This window comes from Melopsittacus undulatus, chromosome 9 (assembly GCF_012275295.1).
Source record: "Melopsittacus undulatus isolate bMelUnd1 chromosome 9, bMelUnd1.mat.Z, whole genome shotgun sequence".
Lineage (NCBI taxonomy): Eukaryota > Metazoa > Chordata > Aves > Psittaciformes > Psittaculidae > Melopsittacus > Melopsittacus undulatus.
Genome location: NC_047535.1, coordinates 35209793 through 35232961, shown reverse-complemented (window position 1 = coordinate 35232961; position 23169 = coordinate 35209793). Strand labels below are relative to the sequence as shown.

The following is a 23169-nucleotide window of genomic DNA, read 5'->3' as shown; positions in this document are numbered from 1 at the left end:
GTACAGAGAAAGCTTTCGTAGAGGTGAAGCTACCTGGTGACGGCATCAGTGAGCTGCAGGGAAGGATGCTCTTGCACCAGCTGCACTGCCTGTATGAACCAGGTACAGGCAGAGGAAAGCAGACCACAGTTACTTGGTTCAAATCACCAAGCCACTGAAGTTTAGGAGAATGAGTAGTGCCAGTAATGTCTCTGTTAAGGCATATGAGCACAGTGACAATGTCCAGCCTGCTCCACCTCGGGAGCATCTCACTCCCTGTCCAAAAGGAAGTGTTTTGTATTGACTACAGAGAAATTCAGCTCCAGGTATTTTTGAAGCATCTCTTTCCATGCCACTACTAAAAGACTTCATCCCTGTAGCAGGCCTGAAATGTTAAGGGAGGTTTTCTTTTGATTACTAAGAGATAACTATCCCTGAAAAAACTACTAGGTATTCAATGTACATTTAAATCGGGTTCAATCTTTCCTTATTACAGTTGTTATCTAATTCAGATGAAGTAACAAAGCTGCACTTCCAGTGATTTTAACTAAATGCAGTTAACCTTAAAAAGTCACTTTTACAAACATAGTAGACTTATCTAGATTTAAATTTAAGTTCTTCTACAAAGACTCAAGAACAGGTTCCTCCCCATTATTCAATTTAACAATAATAATAAAAACTCCATGACAACTATAACAAAAAGGCTCTGATAAAGCCTGAAACCTTTTTGATAATGAAACATACAATTTCCCTGTTTGAAGCATAATTCCCCAGAGAACATTTAAAAAAAGGATATAGAAGAACTGTCGTTTTAACACTGTTAACGTAAAGAACTGAATACAAGAACAGCCTATGTAAAAAATAGACTTTCAGAAAATCTAGAGAAAAAAATAGTGGGTGGGAAAGACTAGACAACTTAAATGCAGTGTCCCATTAGGACAATTACAGGAGTCAATAAAAACTGGCAAAACTGAAAAAGACACACTGTGCTGCTGGGTTCAATTTCCATCTAATTCAGAAACAGAGGGGTAAACTACAGCCAGTAGTCACCTCATGTGATTCCTGGGTGCAGATGACTTATCCATGTTGATAACAGCAGTTCTTCTCTTCCCATTTAAGTATGTCTTTTGTTGGATCACAACAGCTACTCTCCATCTTACTGCTTTTTTAAGTAAGTCTATAATCATGTATCTATAATGGACTTTTAACCTTAATTAAGAGCAAGTAAACTGTCATATAAGGAACAGTAACATATTAATTAAGGTTAGTCTTACTCAAGTCTTAATCTACCAAGTTTTCTCATCAATACCTTATCATCATAGTGCCAGAGAGGAATTAATGCACTGAGAGGATGTCAACTGTTTGAAGAGGATCAAGCACTTGGGATGCCAAAATAACCAGTCGAAGAGCTGGATTAGTGAACTAAATATAAGAAAGACAGTCAAAAAGTGCAAAACCATCAGTACAACATGCCTCCACACCTGAGGTCGCTGGTGGATCTCCAGCACATGTGAATTATCTGTACTGCATACACCACGCAAGCACAATTTTTAACAATGTCAGATTTTAATAAAATTTCAACACCTTTTTTTACTAGCAAGTATTTTTAAATTGGAGAGCATGAGACCTCGTTATTTTTGACAAGTCTACCTTCACCTGTCAACGCGCCAAAATCTACTGAATGGAAACCTAAAAACTGCCTATAAACATACTTCTTTCTCCAAGTTTTGGTTCTTTCCTATACTGAAGTGTCTTGAGAACATCCCGAGCCTCCCACAGCTTATTCAGAGCTTTGTAATTTTACTGCCGCTGTGATTGTATTTGCATGACTTTTTAATAATCCCAGTTCCTGTGGCCCTGAGTTACTGTGAGAATGTATACCATCATTACATAATCATGTTAAAACTTCACAATGGTTTTGAGTTTTAAGCCTTTTGGGCAAGTTTTCATAAAAATCTCTAGCTTTAAGTGTTTTTTTCTGACTGGATAGGGGGCTTTTTTACCAAAAAATGCCAGTCCCTAAAGCACAAAGAGTGTGATCACACCTTAAACAAAGCGTATGATTGTATTTCTCCCTTTATCTAGATAGCTCTATTTGTTGCTCTCTCCAGTGCAGTGCTCCTGTCTCACCAGGACCTCAATGATACTGTTGGTTAGTCACATTACCAGCAAAACTGTGGTCACTGCTCCCTAGAATAACATGCTTGTCAACAAGGTATGAATTTAAAACTTCATTTGGAGGTACATAATGATGAATTGCAAAGCGTGTATGTGGAGGGAGGAATCAAATAATTAACCCAACAAGTTAATCTTAACACAAAGGGGGGAAAAAATATACTAGAATATATTTTGACAGTGCTTTGTGCTTGGGAGTTCAAACTAGCATCAGTGAGGCAGTTCAAACTAACACCAGGGCTCCAGGAACAGCCACCTGCATTTTTGTAGCTGCAAAAGCAAAGTTTCACAACTGACACTTAGGAATAAGGTTTCTTACACAGAAGTTAAAGATACCATTGATTCCCTTTCTACTGCCAAGAGAAAAGTGCTAATCCTCATGCAGCCTGGGGTTGACTCTCACAACTCTGTCTCAGCACATATCATCCACACCAGCTCTCATTCATGCCCAAAGCTAGTTTCAGCTCAAATATTCACCAGTGCAGAAATCTGAATTCACCACAACTCCTTCCATCTAGCCTCATGTCAAAGCTATTGACAATACCAGCACATCCAAAATAACATGCATCGTTCTCCTAATCAACTGGGATTCTCAAGCCAAGAACCAGTAGGCTGAAAAGTCAGCAATCCTGGCAGTCACAGATTAATCCATGTTAGAATCTGACAGGATTTTCTTTTGCATGAGGACTCTTCATTTTATTAATCTGTTACACTGTTGGCAGAGTTTCTTCTTTCCAAAGTTAAGTTGGGTATTTAGGAGTAGATCTTGTGTTCATCTCTGAAAGATGATGAGCAAAATCCTAAGGTAAAGGCAAACTCTGAAATTCAACTGACAAATTCACTCCAGACAGAAAAAAAGAACCACAGCTCTTTATGCACTGTCATTACAAAAATTTGTATATTTTCAGTACTATACTGTCACTTAGAAGTCCCATTTGACGTAAAAAACTTGCTGGACAGCTTGCCAGACACATACTTAGAATAGTCCTCATGGTGAAGGATTTATACACTACACACAAATTCCGGTGATTTACACCCTGATTTCTGTGACAGGGTACATTTTATAGGTCAGAAACCCCCCAAACAATGTCTTCCAAGTATTATTCTCCTATCTGTGAGGTCTTAAAATGAGATTTACATCTGCCAGTGGAGTCAGGTTTAACAATACATCCTACACATTGCCAGCTGTTATGGAAAACGGGTTCCAGTTGTACCACATTTTGCTTAATTTATGTGAGCACTGGGAGAGAGGGGATTGGGAACAATCTGGAAAGCAAAAAAGAAAATGTTTTTCTTCTATATTTTTTGCTGTTTTGACAATAAACTCGCCACGTTTGAGAGGCTCCAGAGAGAGCTTCTCCATCCTGAGCACCAGGGACAGATCCTGCTCACTCCAGCTGCTGGTGCTGAGGATCTGCCACATATTCCTGAGCTGCAGAAAGCAGCAATGAGAGTGGTCTGACCACCCATGGAACACTGAGGGGTGGCAGGGGAGGTCACTCGGTTATTCCCCGAGTATAAGCAGGGTCCATGGGGTTCATTGGAGAAGTCTGCAGGGGTGAGAACAAGGAGTAGGTAAAAATCACATTTCTGTCTTTCCTAGCCTTATACCAAGTACTCATCTGCTACACTTGAGACTCAGGTCATGTATTACTCTGTTTGAAATCAGATATTATCTAATCTAGACACAACAGACTTCACATGATGCAAGTTTTTACAAAATCAAGTCCTACAGAACAGACCCATTTTTGCAGCTGATGTCCCTCAGACATCACCTCCCAGAGAGAAGCAACACCAGGACCTGCAGCTCCCCACAGCAGCCAAACAGGGAAAAGTTCGAGTCTGCAGGAATTCTTTGTCCAAATTAAGAGTAAAAATAAATTTGATAAGGGGAAGCATATGAGAGCAGTAACTTTGCTCCCACCTGCAGCTAGCTGCCCTAGGTGAGCTCAGAGCCCTCCATCCCTCACACAGCTCAAGGCCCATTAGGACTAATTCCTGTCTGTCTGAGTGCTATGTACCTTCAAGTCCATTTTCTCCCTGATTTCTATTTTTAAAATTGCTGTGGCTTATAAGAGTATTTTGCTCTGTGCAGTGACAGGCTGTCATTTAGGCCAAGATGCCCTTCCCTGCGATAAGCATCCTAGGTAATTCACTAAGCACAGAGATATTTGCCTTAAATGCTCACTGTAAGGCATACTGCAGGTTTGCAGTGGAGTCACTGGGTCCTACATCACCTACTATCCAATGTCACCAAGGGAACACCACAGACCATGAGAAATCACTTCCCAGTACAGGTGGGGTAAAGCATCCCTATGTTGCCCACTGGTTAACCAAAGTCAACATGGATTTAGCCATCCCAAACCAAACTGATTAACTAACCCTGTAAACAGAGACCATAGAAAAAGTACCACTCATAGAGCATTGGTACAGTAAGAAGTATGGCCACAAACAAAGGGCATAAGTCATTCACTGTAACATTAATTTTCACAATCAAAACACTCTCCAAAAGACCATCACCAGCTAAAAAAAAAATTTCTCATTAAGTTTTATATGAATAATCAATATAATGATTGTTTTTCAGACATAGGCTGGGATAAAGTGAAAATGGGAGGAACTAGAAATGCCCTTTATTTCTACTTTCCCCCAACCTTTCCAAACCTCAGGATGTGTCTGCACCCTTCCCCAGGTACTGCTGCAGCAAACCAGCACTGTACCCCATGCTCCATTTCACTCTCAGTGAGTACCCCAGTAGCAATGAGGAACCTTCAGGATACCAAGTAAAATGCAAAGCACAAATCTGAGATGCAAAGCAGCACAAACCTTGACATAATTTTATTTCCTTAAATAACTGGCATTTTTAATTTGTCTTCATGGAGTACCCTTGGTCAACAAATACGACCCAAAGATTCATGCACAGGACAAACAGTTTAATTGAGAAATATCATGTTTTCTCCTAGCTGTGTGTTTAAACTATACCTCATTATCTGTGATATTTTTAATGTGTGACATATTTATTATAACTAAAGTACTAAGATTTACCATGCTCTACAAAAAACAGTAGGAAAGACAAAAAGAACAGTTTGTAGTTTTGCTAGCTCAATGATACCTTCACAACAGCACAAGGAGAAAAGGAATCATTTCATGAACCCAACAGCATCTTATCCAGAATTCACCTTGGAGATTAGGATCAGCTGTCAGAGCAATTTTCCAGGCTGCTTAGGAGCCAAGTGAAGAACAGCAGATGGAGGGAAGAGGGAGAAGTACACACGTTCATTGCTAAAAAAATCAATTTGAAAAAGTAGCAAAAGGAAAAACAAAGCAATACATATAAATAAACCACTGCATAAAAGTCTATGTAATAGTTTGCTGCATAGAGGTACCACAAATCAGCTAGTTCACCCCGTGGAACAGCTGATATTTTTGATGAACTGTTACTACTTTCCTCATCGTTCAGAGCCTGAATGATAGACCTCAGCTGCATCACTGCTGCTGCAGCATTGCCAACACGCTGATGTGTCCAGCACCAGTAAGAGCAGCCCTCATGCCATGGTGATGACCCTGCTCTGGGCTGCACATGGCACTTCCCCTGGGGCTGATGATTGCTCCAAGCCATGATCAACTGCTGCCTTATAAAAGAGTTGCTACTTACTTAAATACGAAGTGTATGGTTACAGCACAGCATAGTGTATGCTCAGAAACAAGCATAGGTTTATTTCACATATGTGAATTTATCATAAACATAGCCATAGAAAGCACATTTCAATAAGCAATTGTTATTTCACTAACAGATGAATTTCTTAAGGAGAGCAGCAGGAGCTTTGCTTGTCTCAAGCAGGACATTTTATAGGAGAGTTATCAGCCTCATTCCTCAGTGCTTTTGTGCTTAGAGGTATTTATTTTCTTCTGAAATGTATGAAGATTCTTCCTGAGAGAATAAGCACAGGGTTTGGAGGCTTTTTTAGCAACAATGTGATTTTCCAGCAAAATACATTTATCACAGGCAGGTAAAACTGTATTTGTGATTTCCTTCATTTCTTCATGGATTTAATGCCCTTCACAGTTTACCACATCACAAAAATATTCCTAAAGATGGAAAGCTGGGTCTCAACGGATGTCAGTACCTCTGCTCTGCAGTCTGGCAGGCCATTCACCTGGTACCACACTGAGATGTGTTACAGGTCCCGGTGTGTCAGAGACTTACTTCTACAGCTGCCCTGGACATCCTCCACAGCGCTTGAAGAAGCCAAGTCATTTCCACATACCCAGTTTAGCTAACAAAGTGAAAACAAGCTGTAACTCCCTAAGGGCTGATGCCATCATGGCTGCTGCAGGCAGAAGGAAAATGAATTTTTTGGTGTCAACTTCCAGAATCCCATACAGAACACAAATCACTTTACCCACGACATTAACATTATACTACAGGAAATGCCTTCAAGCACTGGAACAAGCAGAGAGCTCCCAGTCACAACAGACTTTCTGGGGAACCAAGGCACAAAGATAGCCTTTCCTAATTTTGAACATCCTTCACTGTAGCAATGGTATACACACCTTAAAATGGTAACTTCCTTTACATCGTTAATACTCAGATATTATGTACTGCTGACAGACAGGAAAAACCTACAAAACCACAAAAAGTCATTTAATTAATTTTTATTGCCAATATAATTTCTGAGCATTCAAGTGTTACCACAAAATTACCTGCTTTAAAAATCACTAAGGCATCTCCGTTACTGCTGGATTTTATTTTATAAAGCAACAATTTCCAGCCAAATTTGCATTGACAGCTTTCCTTTAACTTTTTATTTATTCTTGCCATTTTTTTATTAAATGGGATTTGGCCTTGATCCCACCTATTAGGACTCCATCTTGATGGGATCAGTATAGGAAATAACCCTGGGCACTTAGTCTTGTCTCTATAGCAGCAAGGCACTGGCACAATTAAAACTGGTGGTGATGCTGTCTAGGCTCTTATGAGCTGTCATTAAATTGAAGACAACAGGAGAATTTATTAGCTTTCAGCCATCCATTAGATTAACCTGTATATTATTGTTTCACATTCACCTCTTTATTATGCACTGCCCTGAGAAATGACCACACTCTAAAGGCGTCTCAGCTTATCTGGTGCCCCAAAGATTACAGAACTGGGGCGTACCCATTTCCAAAGGGAATAAATACACAGAAAAGCAAGCCACAGCCTTAGCTGGTATAAGCTGTCAGAGCTCCACTGGCATCCATCTGCTGGGAACTTGACCCCAAACATACAGGATCACTTTTTTTAAAGCTGAACAAACCCAGCTATGCCATCAGCCGTGGTTAACCTGGGAAGTCACGGTCCCAAAGCATCCTCATATGAAGGCAGAAAGGGTTGGAAGAGTTATCCCCGAGGGTAGAGAAAGAACATGCAAGAGAAACAAGAAGTGGAAAAGACACTCTGAGGAAGGCAAGATTAGTAATACTCCCAGGAGGCCTTTATCAACTCTATTTTATAATCAATAGGAAGGACAGAAAGAGGAGGCAGCAATACAAGCTGCTCTGGCTGCATGAGCTGAGATGCAAGTTCTGAACTTTGAAGTTTTATAGACAGAGCAGCAGTAAGCACTGGACACAACCAGAATACATGTTACAGCACAAGAGAGGTGGTTATGGACTGCGTGTAAAGGAAAATTCAAATACTGAAGGCTGGGGACGAGGGAATCAATGGAGAAGGTAACACAGTGAATACTAAGTTCTGTGTTGTCCTTGAGATACACAAAATACAGGCTCATTATCTGGCATTCAATCAAATTGCCTTTGGTTTTGGGTTTTTTAACATAGAAATTAAATACTGAGATACATGGGATACACTGTTACAACTCAAGAGAAGCATTAGGGTTCTATCAAACATTTATGGCCAGTTGAGTTCATCCTGGAAAACAGATTGGTTTTGCTTTTAATTTGAGAATATACTCCCACACCTCTCCTCGGTGTTTAAAGTAAGTATGCTACATAGGGTCTTGTATTACTGGGACTAAACATTAGTCTCTGGTATCACTACTGGAAACAAAAGATTAAGTTTACCAGGTTGTGTTTATCAGGCAGAGGTACTTGGAAACCAGCAGACACATGGCTCTCCAAGGATAACAGGCCACATTCACAGTGAAAAGGGAATTTGCTATCAGACTTCTAGTCGGAGAGCAGACTAGTCAGTCTAGTCAAGCTTTCTTTGGCAACAGAACTTCCAGCACTAACTTATCTGTGTTTCTCTCAAGAGGCCTCAAAATAAATTTGTGTTAAAAAAGTACAGATTTATCACAAAAATAATTTATAAATTTATTTCAAAAGTAAATTTGTGTCAGCCTTGGCAGCATTTTGGTTGCCCTGTAAGCAGTGGTGGCTGTCACAGTGTGCCCAAATAGGGCTCCCAGCATGCTCCTCCTGAAATCTGTGCGGTTTTGGCATCATCACATCAGCTGTGGTGCAGCTGGCACCTCTGCATCTCACAATTTGCATTTTATCTGTGATCTTGTATTAGTGTTCATGGGTTGCTGCTGCTAGAAATAGAAGCCTGATGCACTTTTTAAGGCCCAAATTCTCCATTTCATGGAAGAAAATTTCCTGCTATCCTGCTCTTCCTGGTATGTTGAACAGGCCAATAGCTGGAGACAAGAATTCTGAAAAGATGTAAATTCACCAAGTGCTGCAGTACATTTACAAAGCAATTGCACTCAGTTTGTACTGTGTGCAGAAATACCATGCATATAATTATGAGGCTGATTTTAATGACATTGAAACAAATCTCCATTCTGATGAATGCATAATTACTGTTATTAAAATATTTATGAAATAATCAATTTATTAGAAAATCTTCTGCAGATGAGCTTCCAGAATGCTTTATTCTAAAATGGCAGCAGAGAAAAACTTGCAAGGCACCAAATCTGAGCATTTCCATCTGAGATAATGCTGGCACCAAGGTCTCCAAAAATGCTGAAGGCCCTGTCCTCTCCAAAGACACTGAATAGAGAGAATTTGGATTTTACCATTTTCTTCATTTGGAACATTTCCAGTTCTTTAAACAAGAGCTATTGTGGAAGCAAACTTCTTGTAGGGTTTTTGTTTGGTTGTTTTTTAACACAGGTAGTCTAGATTGGAAATGCATTACTGAGATGAGGCAGGCTTTAAAGTGACCCACCCAGACCGTTGGAAATTTAAGCTAACATCTGGAGCCTGAATCAGACAGAGATGCAGTTTCACAAGTCCCGGCTGAGTGTACATTAATCTTGCAGATAAGTCTCTCTCAACAGAGCATTCAAAACCTCTAATACCTAACTTGCAGCACAGGTGGGAGAGTGGAAGTCTTGCTTTAGGAAGATATCTACTGCATCCTGTATTGCACTTAAGCTTCATAGCCTGCTGTGAAAGTACAGTCAAAACAAAACCAGGAAAATTTCCAGCAAAGAGGATAAAAGCTGACTATTAAGAGGGAACAAAAATAGTCTTTCATGGAGGTTACGGAATGTTCTCCCACATATAAGAAAAGATTATACAAGAACTTAGTCAAGCACCTGCTAGGACCAGCCTGGCTGTATGGGTCCCATCTCAGACAAGCAACTTGCCCCAAGCATGGAGAACCACAGTTGATGGAGACAGCAGGAGGAGCCATGCCAACAGCCTCTGCCTCCAGAAACTGGGAGGGGAGCACTTTTAAGGGCACCAGGGTGGGAGGTTGAGGGGACACTACTAGGACAAAGGGATGCCCTAAACTGTCCACTCCAATCAGCCAGCTCCTCATCCTGCTTGCTGCCTTCCCACCAACATCAGCCAATGCTGGTGCATCCAAAACAACTGGAAAATTGTACCAAGATAAGTACACGTTTCCATCCTTTACAATCTTTGGATTTATAGTCTTATTTATGTATGGGCACTCTCCTACACAGTTAGGATTAGGGCCTTTATGTGGGATTTAATAAATGGCTTCTATAAAAAGCACATGCAGGGATCTAGATTCACTTTCACACCAACCCTTCTATGAGTGAAATTTGGTTTATGAACAAAAAGGATGATTTTTCCAGCTAACCTTGAAACCCCCCCTTAACCATCTTATAACCAACTTTTTCACATTTCCAGTGGCAAGAGGTGCTTAAAGGTGTCAAGAGATCTCGGCTTGTCCCATAGCTCCCACTGAGGTGCAGGACCAACAAAGGTGATTGATGTTGTCTTGCTCTCATACCCCTGAACCCCACCAGGCACAGGTGACACATACACCACTGGCCTATTGTTGCATCCTGTTACCAGCCACAGAAATGTGAAAACTCTAATGAAGAAAGCTGAGATACAGGTTTGTATTAACTCACCTGAGGAGAACTCAGATCAGAGTAATTTTTCAAGACAACTGCAGCTTAAAGTTTTGACTTTGTCAGCAGTTGTTATACCAGCAAGTGAAAAGCCAAAAACAGCTGTAAAACTGTAAGAGCAAGATCTAAGGGCATATCTACAGCAAGCAAGGGAGCACAGAGACCACACCAAAGCCAGGTCCAGATTATCTGGCTTTTGAACTGGAAGCTGTAAAGCAGCTCCAGCAAGACATTGCCTTTGGGCTAAGATAAGTGCCCATGACAGTTCCCCACCATGTAACATGGCTGTGTCCTCCCTGAGATACCTGCGTCACCTCTTGGCACTGATCCGGGCTGTGCAGATACTGGAGTCGACCTTGGCTGCTTCCCCTACAAGGGCATTGCGCTGCAGAGTGACCACTCTCAGCTCCTCCACCTGGACCTTGATTCTCCCTTTGACCAATCAAAGCAGGCTCTAAGCAGAGACCAATGCAGCAAGCACATGGCCAGCAGCCTGCTGCAAAGGGAAGAGCCACCACAGCCCGACTGTCTATCCCCTCTGCTCATGCTGGGGTCCAGGGAGCCACCCCAGCTGCTGTCAGGGAAAGACCTCAAGCTCCTGTTGGTGGAAGCAGAAGAGCTGGTCCTGCAGAGCATCCTCCTTTCAGCACCCTCTTACATTGCACCAGCCACATGCTCCACACTCTTCCCTCTGCTTTACATCACACTTTCTGCCTGTCCTCTTCTTCACTCACTCCCTGGATAGGAACAGCCAAGCCTGAACACAACTCATTGACTGCACTGTCTAACTCTTTTGAAGAGCTCTGCATTACTAAAACATATCTTTCCTCTATTAATCATACATCATCGATTCTTCTGAGTCCTAACATCATACTAATGCAAGACAGACAGAATTGAAAAGCCAAACAAGCAGGTGACACGACTGTCGGCACACTGGCAGCAGCAGCAGCCAGGAAAAGCTGCTCCATCCCATCCTCACCCACTATGGCCCAGCACTGGTGACGGCTCTCCCCTTCCCAGCCTTATCCCCAAGCAAGACATTAAAAGACAGGTCATTTCTATCTACAGCACAGGAATCTATTATCATAGAATGGTTTGGTTTGGAAGAGACCTTGAAGATCATCCGATTCCAACCTCCCACCATGCAAATATATATATATTTGTATCTATACAAAACACCTACGTACACAAACGTATCCAACAGACACTGAGCTGAACCATCATCAGAATGAAATCTTGCAATCTACGACTGCTCCTAACTGTCCCCTCCACCCGCACAGGTCAGGCAATCCTTTTAACGAACAAAAATAGAGCTATTTGATGTGCCTTACATGTGAAAAGATTTTATCTGTGCCACACCAGGCAGCTCACAGCATTCAGAAGGGAAGGTCTCCAAAGTCTGCCTTCTCTTCCCATTTAAATCAGAGGGCAGGTAGTCTGAGTGCCTCACATGATCTCAACACAAGGAGAAAGGCAATCTCTAACAGGAGCACTTCACGGAGGTTTGGGCACACTTGCCAAGTTCATTTAAAAGTACTTGGAAGCAAGGCATTGACCTGCATTACCCCATCAGCCAAGGAATAAGAGGATGTATACTCTGCAACACACTCGCATTCATACAGCATGCTAATGCCTCTCCCGAACATCCCAAATGACACAGCAAAAGCATCACTTACCACAATATAGACTCAAGTAGAGGGAGGTTGGGCAATGCAGTTGGAGTCAAGGTTTCTCTGGAAATGCAACACCACTTGTCAGATGTTGTCAAATGGAGGCACTTGCCCCACAGGGATGGGGCAAGACCCTAATGCAAATGTCTCAGCAATTGTAGGCATGCTCGAGGTGCACCATCCTGCCTCCAGCCATCGGCTTCACATGTGCATGGTGCCAGTGAAGGGCTTTGGTACAAAATCCAGTTACTCCAGCAAGTTAAAATGCATGGTGTCTGTGCATATACGACTAGTGGCCCGGAGCAGGACATGGCTACCGTACTTTAGTGGTCCATAATAGAAGTATGCTTTATTCCCAGCTAAATTGGTAATGATTCTGAATACCTCCACTGCCTCCAGCAGAAGAGCTTTACAGGACCTTGAGAATCATCAGTAATGAGAAAGGCTTTAGAAATACTTGTTTTTCTTCAGATTTCTCTCTGCCTGGATACCCACTCCACCACGCTAATGACCTGACTATATTGGATTCTGTGCTCTCCAAACAGCCTTAATTACATGCTTCGTATCTTTCAATATTACAATAAAATTCACCATGGTCCTATGTCTGGGACAGTCAGCATTGTCATTCATTGAGATTAATTTGAGTATCACTATAAATAGAAATAACAACATCTGATGTTATGATGCAGAGTATTGTGGTGGATGGTTTTAATGCCTCCAAGCAAAACTCATTTAATAGAATAAAATACAGAATATAGAACATGCAGTATTACAGTATTAGTGTTATGAGATTCAAAACCAGATCAATATTTCTTTCATAAAAATTAATGCCTTGAAATGATCCCTCCATTTGTCATTCCAAAGAGGTCACCTTATTTCATTTCAAAAAGTAAACTGGGAATTGCACAAGTGTACTTGCTGAATATATGCTTCCACTGTACAAGCTGACAGGTTGCTGCACGTCCCCTGTGCTGCCCCCCGTACCAGCCCCAATTATCTACTAATCCTCTGCTCACATAAGCACCATCATCCCTCTTCTCTGTCTCTCTCCATGGGTGAGCATGCCTTTCTTGGCAGAGCCAGCCTTCTCCCAAACTACTTCTCACAGCTTCTTCTACCTAACATCTACAGAGAGACACTCAAAAACAGACTGAGAGCTGAGATTATTGCTAATATTGAATTTTGCCTTGTCAAATAGAGAATTTTTACTTCCAAAACACCATGTTACAGAAAAATATATTTATAGCACCTCCAACCATAGAATCATAGAATAGTTAGGGTTGGAAAGGACCTTAAGATCCTTTAGTTCCATTAATAACTCCATGTGGAAACATGTTAATATCTCAAGAAAGGATTTTCCTTTACTTCTGATCTATACAAGCAAGATAAGATTCCACCTCTTTTAAATGTAGCCCAGTATTTCAACAAGAATACAGTGTTACTGCATGGCTCAGCTTGTTGTCATGTATTAGGTGCATCAATAACAACAAGGACAAATATTTAGAGGCTGATGTAAATGAAAGCTTGATGAGAAACACAAAGGCAGGGGTTTTTTTAAAAAGAGGCAAAGAATTAAAGTTGACTGTTTCCTATTTTCTGCTTTTTGTTAAATTCTCTAAGTAAGTCTAACTGAAAAATGCATAGTTCTCCTGAAATCTTGTATGAAATCAATCATCAATCCACTTCCTAAAACCACCATTGTCTTATTAAAAGTTGGAAGTGGAAAATGCAATACACTGGTAATGAGTTCAAAATATACTAGCATCTAGAGAAAAATATTGTTAAAGCATGTTAGTTTTCTCCCCAGCTGCCAGTAACAACCCAATGGCAAGGGCATTGCAGTCCATTGCATTGGCCATTTACTACCATCTCCTTGGGTCAAGTTCAGCAGGAGAGGGCTCTGTACCCAGAACCTTGGGTGGAAACCTTGGACTTACTTACAGTCCGTGTTCCCATGGGAAACAAACAAATCAAAGGGACAGAAGGAGGAACGATCAGGTTGCAAAGGTCTTTGCTGCAGAGTGAAGGAGTTTCCAGAAACTGATCAGATAAGCAGCATAAAATTGGTTAAAAAACAAACACAAGAACCTCAAAACCATGGGATCACACAGTAAAGCAACTCTCCTACAGCCCTTATACTTTTTCCATATGGCTGTGCTGCAAACCCAGCAAGAATGGATGCTGATGACTGTCGAGAGCTACAATGAATTCTCTCAAGGCAGAAACTGAGGCAGAATCACACTCTCCATCAACACTGGTTGCAGACCTCGAAGTTTATGGGTGCAGGCAGCCACATCTTATGGGTGCAGGTGGCTGCCATTGCCTTGGCAAAGAGGATGGATAGCGTCACTTTCCAAAGAAAAGTGCGGCATCCACCTCAGGGCTGCACTCTCAAGCTGTATCTCTTTCCATATAATCACATTTGTACTGGTTTCGTTGTGTCTAGAGCAAAAGGCAGGATTGCAACTTTTTCTCATTTAATACAAAGGTACCTGCAGATGGAAATATAGCCAAAAGCCCCCAAGGGATGTACGGGAAGTTTCAATTTACACTCCCAATCTCATTGTACTCCTTTATCCCACACTGGTTTCTAAAACATTCCCTGAAGGGACTTGGTAACACCCCTCCATGGGCAACAAGAACCATCACTGATAAAAGCAAAAAGGTATTTCAACAAGAAAGAATGATTGTTGGTTGACTATTTAAAATTACCTCCACTGAGAACAGAAACCTGAAGCAGTAATTAGTTCATTATTAAAGCTTGTAATGAGAAGTCTGTAAGTGTAAGGAAGACCAAAAATTAGTTTCCCAGCATAAAAAAAGAAATCAGTGTGTTGATATTCCCCATATTGCACGGTTCTGCTCTCAGAAAATATGAAGCAGATGAAACATTTGGCAGGGATTTTTTTTTCAGCACAGTTACTGAATTTCATGGAGTTAAATTTGTAAGGAAAGCTATGACACTGTGAAGTAACAGTGTTTTTTTTACAATGCAAAACTAGCAGCCTAAAAGCATATTGCCTTGAGCTCCCCGATGCATTTCGGAACAGCTTTCCAAATTGTTTCTGGTTTATTTTTAGAACAGATATTTAATTTACAATCCACATACTATTTATTGGCACGCTTTAATAAGGCTGTATTTAGAGAAAGCCACTGTATTTGACACCCTTGAATATTCATGCATTTCTGTCTCCATGGTCCACCACACATCGTATTATCCCTTCCACTGCATTAATCCAGGGCCCCAAGCAGCCCTGCTATCAAAGCGCAAGCCTTCACAATCCCTCCCTGCCCAAGGCAGAGATGGTGAATGACTCCCAGAGGAAGACCAAATCTTGTCTGCAGAGGGACCTGGTCAGGAGGGGCCACCTATCTCACATAAACTCCTGCTTGGGCACTGGCATCTCTGCTTCCAAAAAGCATCAAGTCAAACAACATGCAAAGAAAAGCATGCAGCCAGAGCCTCAATAACTCAACCCCTTCCACCACCTGAGCCATTGCCAGACTGGAGAGAGCTCCAGCTGTCTTCAAGTCAAATACTCAGACACTTGTCAGTAAGTTTCAGGCCTGGGGTCCAATCTGCTTCCCAAGATAAGATCTTGGTGCATGTCTGGGATGCTCTTCAACATTTTAACTGAAGCAACTCATATAAGGTCCCATGCAAAGTTAATGTCAGTGACAAATACTGAACCTGGATGTAAAGCCTCCTGCTTCCTCTAAACTCTGCTCTTGCATCTCTTATTAGTTGTTGTTTTGGAAGAGAACTCTTCAGGTGCTTGGCCTTGACCTGGGAAACATGCTGACCTCATTGGCAATTCCAGCATCCCCTCCAATGCCTCAATACATCCCATGTGACCTGGAGAGAGCTGTGACCACTCTGACTGTGCCCCAGTGTCAGCAGCCCCAACAGCTCCACTGCATCAGTATGAGCATGTCAGTTATGGGCAGGCAGAGTTGGGGTCTTGGCTGCCCTTTGCTCCACCAGCAGCTGTGCACAGCTAGGATTTGGGGCCATAACCACAGTTCTGGGGGAAATCCCCCATCTCACTGTTCCCAGCATCTTTTATTGATGGTGCAATCCAGGGGCAAGTGGAGACAGAGATCTAGAGGCAGGGGAGGGACTTTTGCTTTTATCACACAGGAAAAAGCCCCAGTCTAACACAGATACTTCACAGTTTTAAAGAAGGAAAGCTGCTACAAGACTTCAAAGAGTAATTATACAGATGAATTCAAACCAGAGGACCTCAGTGCTGTTCCCCCCCTGCTGATCCACCTGTTGCCATTAGCCAGAATTACTCCCAGAGCAAAGCTCCATGCTAGACTGGGAACAGGTGAGCTGCATGGAGAGAGAGTGTAGCTTCAGATGCAGAGAGGAAGATGAATAGACTAAATCTTGCCCAGCCTGGAGAGAAAGCCCCTTAAGCATCAGTGGCTGGCTGAGGAAACCCCACTGTGCTCTGTATGGGTTATATATATGTATATATAACCCATATATATGTATTTCTTTTTCCTTCATACATTAAGGTAGAGTACAAATGCTTCTCTTCCAAGATACTGTCAGAGAAATGTAAGCACTAGTAAGATTTCTTTGCAGAGGCTTCCACAGATGGAAAGCATTTTCACCTACAAGCTGTTAGGGAAAAGCCAGGTTGGGCATGAAAATACATGTTCAGGAGTCATTCACCCACCCCTCACCACACTGCCCTGGTAAGTAAAACCTACGGTGAGCCCTGAGAATCAAGCTGGCTGCAACAGCTCATGCACTGAGAAAGTACTTACATTAACAAGTTTTTGTGGTTGAGTAGTTGTTTTTTTTCTTTCCAATAACTTACAGCTTCTCACCCACCCCCACACAACAGTACTTCATTGCTTAGCAGGTCCAGCTCTCCTCCTCTCTCTTAAAATAGCTCTTTCTTATTTCTCTCTGGCTGGGACGTTTTTCTGAACTCTGCTTTGAAGGAGTAGAGGGCAATAGGGGACTGTTTTATTGCATGGAAAAAATCTGCTTGAGAAAGGCAGAAGCAAGCTGTAAAACATGTATTTAGTAAAATCCCTCTCAGTTTGTACCAGGTCCTGCTTTCTGCATGATTTGGTTCAAAAGCAATTTTGAACAGATGCACAGCCACAATATCTTAAAATGTTTAGATTTATTTAAGTATCCCTACAGGCAGAAACTTCCCAAACGTCTCACTTCCTGCAAACTATCTATCGTATTTGTAATGTATCTCCAAAGATTTTGCAGGTAACATGGCATTATACAAACACCTTCTGGTGCCTGGGGTTTCCCTCTGAACAAGAGCTCAGTAGAGTGCCCAGGATTTGCTCTTGGATGAGATTCAATATAGAACAGCCAGCTAATTTCAATCTGTTGGCTGGTGGAAGTCTACAGCAGATCAGCATTTGCTGAACCTGTACTTCAGCAGAACTTCAGCACCACTCGCATCCCTTCAAGCTCTTGCATCCCTCCAAGCTCTAGCATCCCTCCAAGCAGAACATGAGATCATCTGTTTTGCAGCCTGGGAAGGGGTGTTTGTAACACAAGGAGTCTCGAGCAGAAATAAGTACAGTGTACCTAGTGCTGCCAAGCCTGCTCACACACACGAGCGGGGCTGCTTTCTTGGAAGCAGCATTGCAATATGAAGACCTGCATGTTAAAGCTGCACGAATTGTTAGAGATTCAGCACACTGCTGAATCCAGAAGCAATACAAGCTGCATTCTAATTTGCCAAGAAGGGAGGCTAACAAGGAAGACAAAACCAGATCCTTTATGTCCTTTCAGGTAAACGGGTCAGACTGAGTATGACTGGGCAGTACAAAGGGCAGTGATGGGAGAAGGCACATCGCTCTGTCTTGCTTGTGGTGGCTGTACCTGGCCCCAACAGCCAGATTGGGAATAAGGACTAATGACGACTACTGAGAGCAGAGAGTGGATTTGCCGTGCAAACCTCAAGTTTCCAGCTGGGAAAAGCGGGGGATCTCTCCACCCGCTGCACAAAAATAAAAATAAATACCACCACCACCTTCCGCATGCGAAGGCGTAGGATAGGAAGCGAGAAACTCCGCTGCTCACGATGCATCTGGTGGTGGTTCTGGCACTGCCACTGCACCCGCGATCACTGCCGAGGATCACCCGGGGCTCCCTGCCGGCCCCGGCGGCTTCACGCAGCGTTCCGGGGGGACACCCCCGCTCGGGGGCACCTCTGACGCGGGATACCACCTTGGGGGGGACGACATCCGTGTGTGTGTGTGTGTGCATTTGTCCCCTCCCCGTCGCCGGACAGGCAAACCCGGCTCGGACACGGACAGATGCCCCCTCTCCCTGTACTGGGGCGGGGATGAGGGCAGGAGAGTGCAGCAGTGGGAGGCAGGTCCCCTCCGAGGTGAACACGTTCGCAGCGCGCCCCGAGGGGGGAGCTGAATGGGCAAGCGCTGCAGCGCTTCTCTCAGCACACACACTCTCATCCGACACGGCTCTCTAACCCTCCGGCTCTACCCAACCCCTGGTGCCAACGAGCGCCGCCGGAGCCCCGGACGGCGGAGTGGAGCGGTCCCCGCAGCCCCCAGCTCCTGACGTCTCCCCTGCTGCGGGGACCCCGTACTGCGGGGGGAGCGGAGGAGCCCGGAGTTGCCCGGCTCAGCCCCGGCTGGACCAAGTGCCGCCGGGGAAAGCCCCTCTGGCTTTCCCGGTGTCCCGGGCCGGGCCGGGGCGGCGCTGCCCGCACCTTGCCCTCGCACAGCGCGGAAATTTCACACTCGCAGCCGTCCCGCTGCCTTGCGCCCGCAGCTCCGCCGAGCCATATTTCTCTCTAATGCAAACGCGTTTCAATCACCGCCTTTGCTTTTCCTCTTTCCTCCCCTTTCCCTTCCCTCACCTCCTTTCCCTTCACGGATCGCTCCTCGCAAATGGGGCGATAAATCCAGAAAGTGCCATGCACCGCGAGGAGGGGAGACGGGGAAGGATGCTGAAACGGAGAGGGTGGCGGCAAGACACTCCGGAGGGGTGGCAAACGAAGCACCCAGAGGGGCATGAACGGAGTTCATAGTGACGGGCGCGGTACAGGCTCGGCGCTCAGTCACCCGCCCGGCCCAGCGCCTTCGCAACCCTACCTGAAAGAGCCGGAGGATGTTGGCCACCATAATGGAGACTGAACTTCCCGACGCCCCGATCACTCCAACTACTTTCTCCGGCTTAACGAACACAGGCGGCTCGCCGTTGGTGCACCTCACGTCGGAGGTGTCCTTCTGGATGAGAGCCTGAACGAAGGTGAGGGACTGCTCCAGCGCGTAGGTGTCTCGGGAGCAGGTGTCCAGGATGCGGGCGCCCAGCGTGACATTAGGCAGCAGGTCCGGGTCGCTGTTGATCTGGTCCAGGGCGTAGAGCATCGCCTCCAGCCTGTGGATGCCGTTTTCCTTCTTGATGTCCCCGCAGGGCACGCCCGGGGGGGCCCTTAGCGTGCACGGGGAAGAGGCCGCCCAGGGTGATGTCCCCCTCCAGGCGGATGGAGTGGGGCGCGTACATCTCCTGCCCCTGGGCCACCGCCGAGAGCAGCAACTCCAGCAGGCAGCAGGGCAACTTCAGCAGAGTCAGGAGCCGCAGGAGCCTGCCCAGGCGGACCATGGTGCCGGTGCCACCGCCCGGGCGCTGCCCCGCGCTCCCGCCCGCGCTCCCCCGTGCCTTCATGCGGCCCGGAGGGGCCGGGGCGGCGGGGCGGGATCGCCGGGGGATGGTGGGGGGATGATGGGGGAAGTCGGCGGCTCCCGCCCGCCCTGGCCGCTACTGCCTCCGCCGCGCTCCGCGGCAGCACGGCACTGGGGAGCCGCGCCGCGCCGCTACCGCTTTAAATGGTGGCCGGGGCTCTCCGCCTCCCGCCCCCTCCACCGCCCCGCCCGCCGCTGCCGCTGCGCAGGATGCGGCCGCGTCGCCCGGGCCGGGATGAAGATGATGGAGCTGCGTGCCGGCTCCGGCACCTCCACCAGCCCTGCCTGGGGCTGGGGGGCTACAGGTGGCGTGGGGTGGTGGACCCCGAGGGCAGCCCCGCTCCCAGGGGCCGGAGCCGGGCGCAGCGGCAGTAGCCGGATGTTGCCGCTGGGAAACGGGCAAGGGGTGCGCGGCTCGGAAGCTCCCGCGAAAGGAGCCTGTGTACGGGGGGGGGGGGGGGGGGGGGGGGGGGTCCGATCAGTCCCACTGGAGCATCCTCGTCCTTATCCTCTCCCACCTCCTCCTTATCCTTCTCCTGGAGGGAAGCGGAGCGGAGCCGGCGTAGCGGGATGCCCCTAGCTAGCACGGACTGGGACGGGCGGGGGATCGCTGCCCAAGTGCGAGAGCGTTCTGGCCAGGCTGTGGCATCGAAAGCCGTAATCCGGTTTTAACATAGAAGAGATCCTCCTCCCCGCTAAGGTGAGTAGCTGTGGAGCCTGTGAGAAGGAGGAGGAGTTTGGATGTAACCCCATACTCCCAAACCCGAAATAATGCAGATTGTTCTATTTTAAGATCTCCAGACTCGTGTTTGGTTTAGCACAACCATATCTTGAGCATGCTGGAATATAGAATCATGGAGTCACAGACTGGTTTGGGTTGGAAGGGACCTTAAAGCTCATCCAGTTCTAAGCCCCTGCCATTGGCAGGGACACCTTCCTCTAGACCAGGTTGCTCCAAGCCGTGTCCAGCCTGGCCTGGGCCAGGGGGCAGCCGGGACTGGGCAGCCACAGTTTCTCTGGGCAACCTGTGCCAGTGCTTCAGCACCCTCACAGCAAAGAACTTTTTTCTAATACCTAATCTAAATTTACCTGCTTTCAGTTTAAACACCCTGGATTTGTTCCTTTCATCCCAAAACTACAATATCCAAAGAGACACCTAGGCCAGCTACAGCTCTGAAGAGTTACTCACAGAGGGACAGCTATAGTGATTGCTTAATTTTCAGCTCATTATATCTGAAGTCAGAGTAACACAAATGTCACTGTTGTCACAGTCAAAAACATCAGTAAAACCTGATGGTTTGAATCTGTTTTGGTGTGGCCAAATCTTATCTCACAACACTGAAATAAATGCTGCAGTGTGACCAGTCTGGCAGACACATGTGGGTGGCTCTGCTGGCCAGGTCTTGACAGGTGGAGCTGGCTAGGGGTTGCTGATACATCTTGTAATAATTATTAAGGCATTTTAACACCTTAAAATTGTGTCCTTACCATATTTTCCAGCTTTTTTTTTCTTTCCCTCATAGATGTGTTCTCTGTGTCCACTTGTATTTTTCCAGAAGTCACTATAACGAAGGTTTCCAAGCTGGTTCTATTCAAACACCACCATAACCAGAGAAGGCACACAAATATTCCTTATGGAAGGGGACGTTTGGAGAGGAGCAGCAGGCCTGGACAGCTGTAGCAGGCTGGAGGATTTTACAGTAGGGCCAGGATATAACATGCATAAAACAACAATAAAAGCAGCTGGAGTTGTCCACTAGAAATTATAATTTTGGGGCTTGGGAGCAAAATTCAGTTTTCCCATGGACTAGAAGCATCACAAGAGATTATTTCGTTGTAATTTGGTATCATGACCCAGCCTGTGCCATCACTCAGGCACAATTGTTTACCATTTCTGTTCAGCACTGGATGAAGGCACAGCCATGCTTCTAGGACAAACCCACGCTTGTTTCCACTCATCACCATCCTGCAAGGGGACAGTTCATGCACAGAACAGGGCACATGTGGGCTTGGGGTGGTCATGTCATGTGGTCCCCCAGCCCAAGGGCCAGGCATCCAGACCTCTTCCAATTAAGCTGCAAATTCCCCAGTGCCCGTGTGCAATCCCTCAATGGATATGCACACCCTAACTCTTTACACATCTGCTGTGCAGTGTGATTTACTTCTCAGCTACTCTTTGGTAACATCAGCTTCATTCTCCTTTTACATCCAGTGCACACAGTTAGAGTGTAAGCTCTTCAGCATTTATTTACCACTTGCCCACTTAAAGCTCCTCTTTGAGCAGCTTAGCTGTATTTATTAGCATTAAAAGCTCTGACTCTAGTGGCTGTAGAGAAGAGTTTGCAAGCATGACTCAAGTTTGCCTTAAGAGCTCAAGATTTGGAAAGGATGCAAATTTAAATCATCTTTTCTAATAAATCTCATTGTTTTGCAGGAAGCTACCTCATTATTTCAAAAGCTTCCTGCATTTTTTTATTGTTTTGTTGGGCTTTTTCCACCTGTGGGAAAATCTACCATTATATTCAACACGTTTATCCTCTCAACATTACAGAAACCCCATCTGCTGTCTACTTCATCCTTCTTTTCCTCACACCCTAGTTTACCTAAATAACTAGTCTACATATTCCACACCAGATTCCCTAAGAGAACATAGAAAATGGCACAGTTTATCAAGGCTGGCCTAAGGTCCATCCTAGCCCAGTATCTTGTCTTGGAGTAGCAGCAGACGTGTTAGAAGAAAAGGCAGCAGCTCTGCAGTATGCAGATGTCTTTAATGTGTTCCTACCTTAAGTCTCATCCTCGTCTCTCATATATAGAAATTGGTTTAAGACCTGACGCATGAAAAATTATTCTAATTACATTACAAAAATTGATATAGTTAATCATTACTCTGGATATTCTTGATAGCCATAAAAGTGTCCAGTCCTTCTTACACTCATGCTGTGCACTTGGCTTCAGTGGCCTCCATCAGTAATGAACACCACTGTCTAATTGAACATTACCTGAGAAAACCTGTTTGTCCATTTTCAATTTCCTGCTTTTTAAATTTAACTCTCAAAATAGCCAGTAATCTCCCTTTCATCGTACCTGATCTCCATCCACTATGTGCAGTCATCTACCTACATTCAATCTGTCTCTCTCAGACAAGAAACTAAATATAAGAGCCTGTGCATCTGTCATTGACATATTTTACTTCAAAGAAGCATTTCATTTCAGTTTGCATTACTGAATACCTGGAGGTGAGACAACGCTGACTAAATACCGCTGTGAGCGCATCACACCTGCGCCGTGTAACAGCCCGTGTCCCACTGAGT

General features: G+C 44.9%; 1 protein-coding gene across 1 annotated transcript in view; it reads right to left on the bottom strand.

Annotated features, from left to right (window-relative positions):
* Positions 1–19775, bottom strand: part of GRM7 (glutamate metabotropic receptor 7) — a 296698-nt gene extending 276923 nt beyond the window's left edge. The window contains 2 exon segments of the mRNA XM_031049251.2: positions 19265–19600; positions 19602–19775. Coding sequence (XP_030905111.2) covers positions 19265–19600; positions 19602–19775 — 510 coding nt within the window.
* Between the last annotated feature and the right edge of the window lie 3394 nt (positions 19776–23169).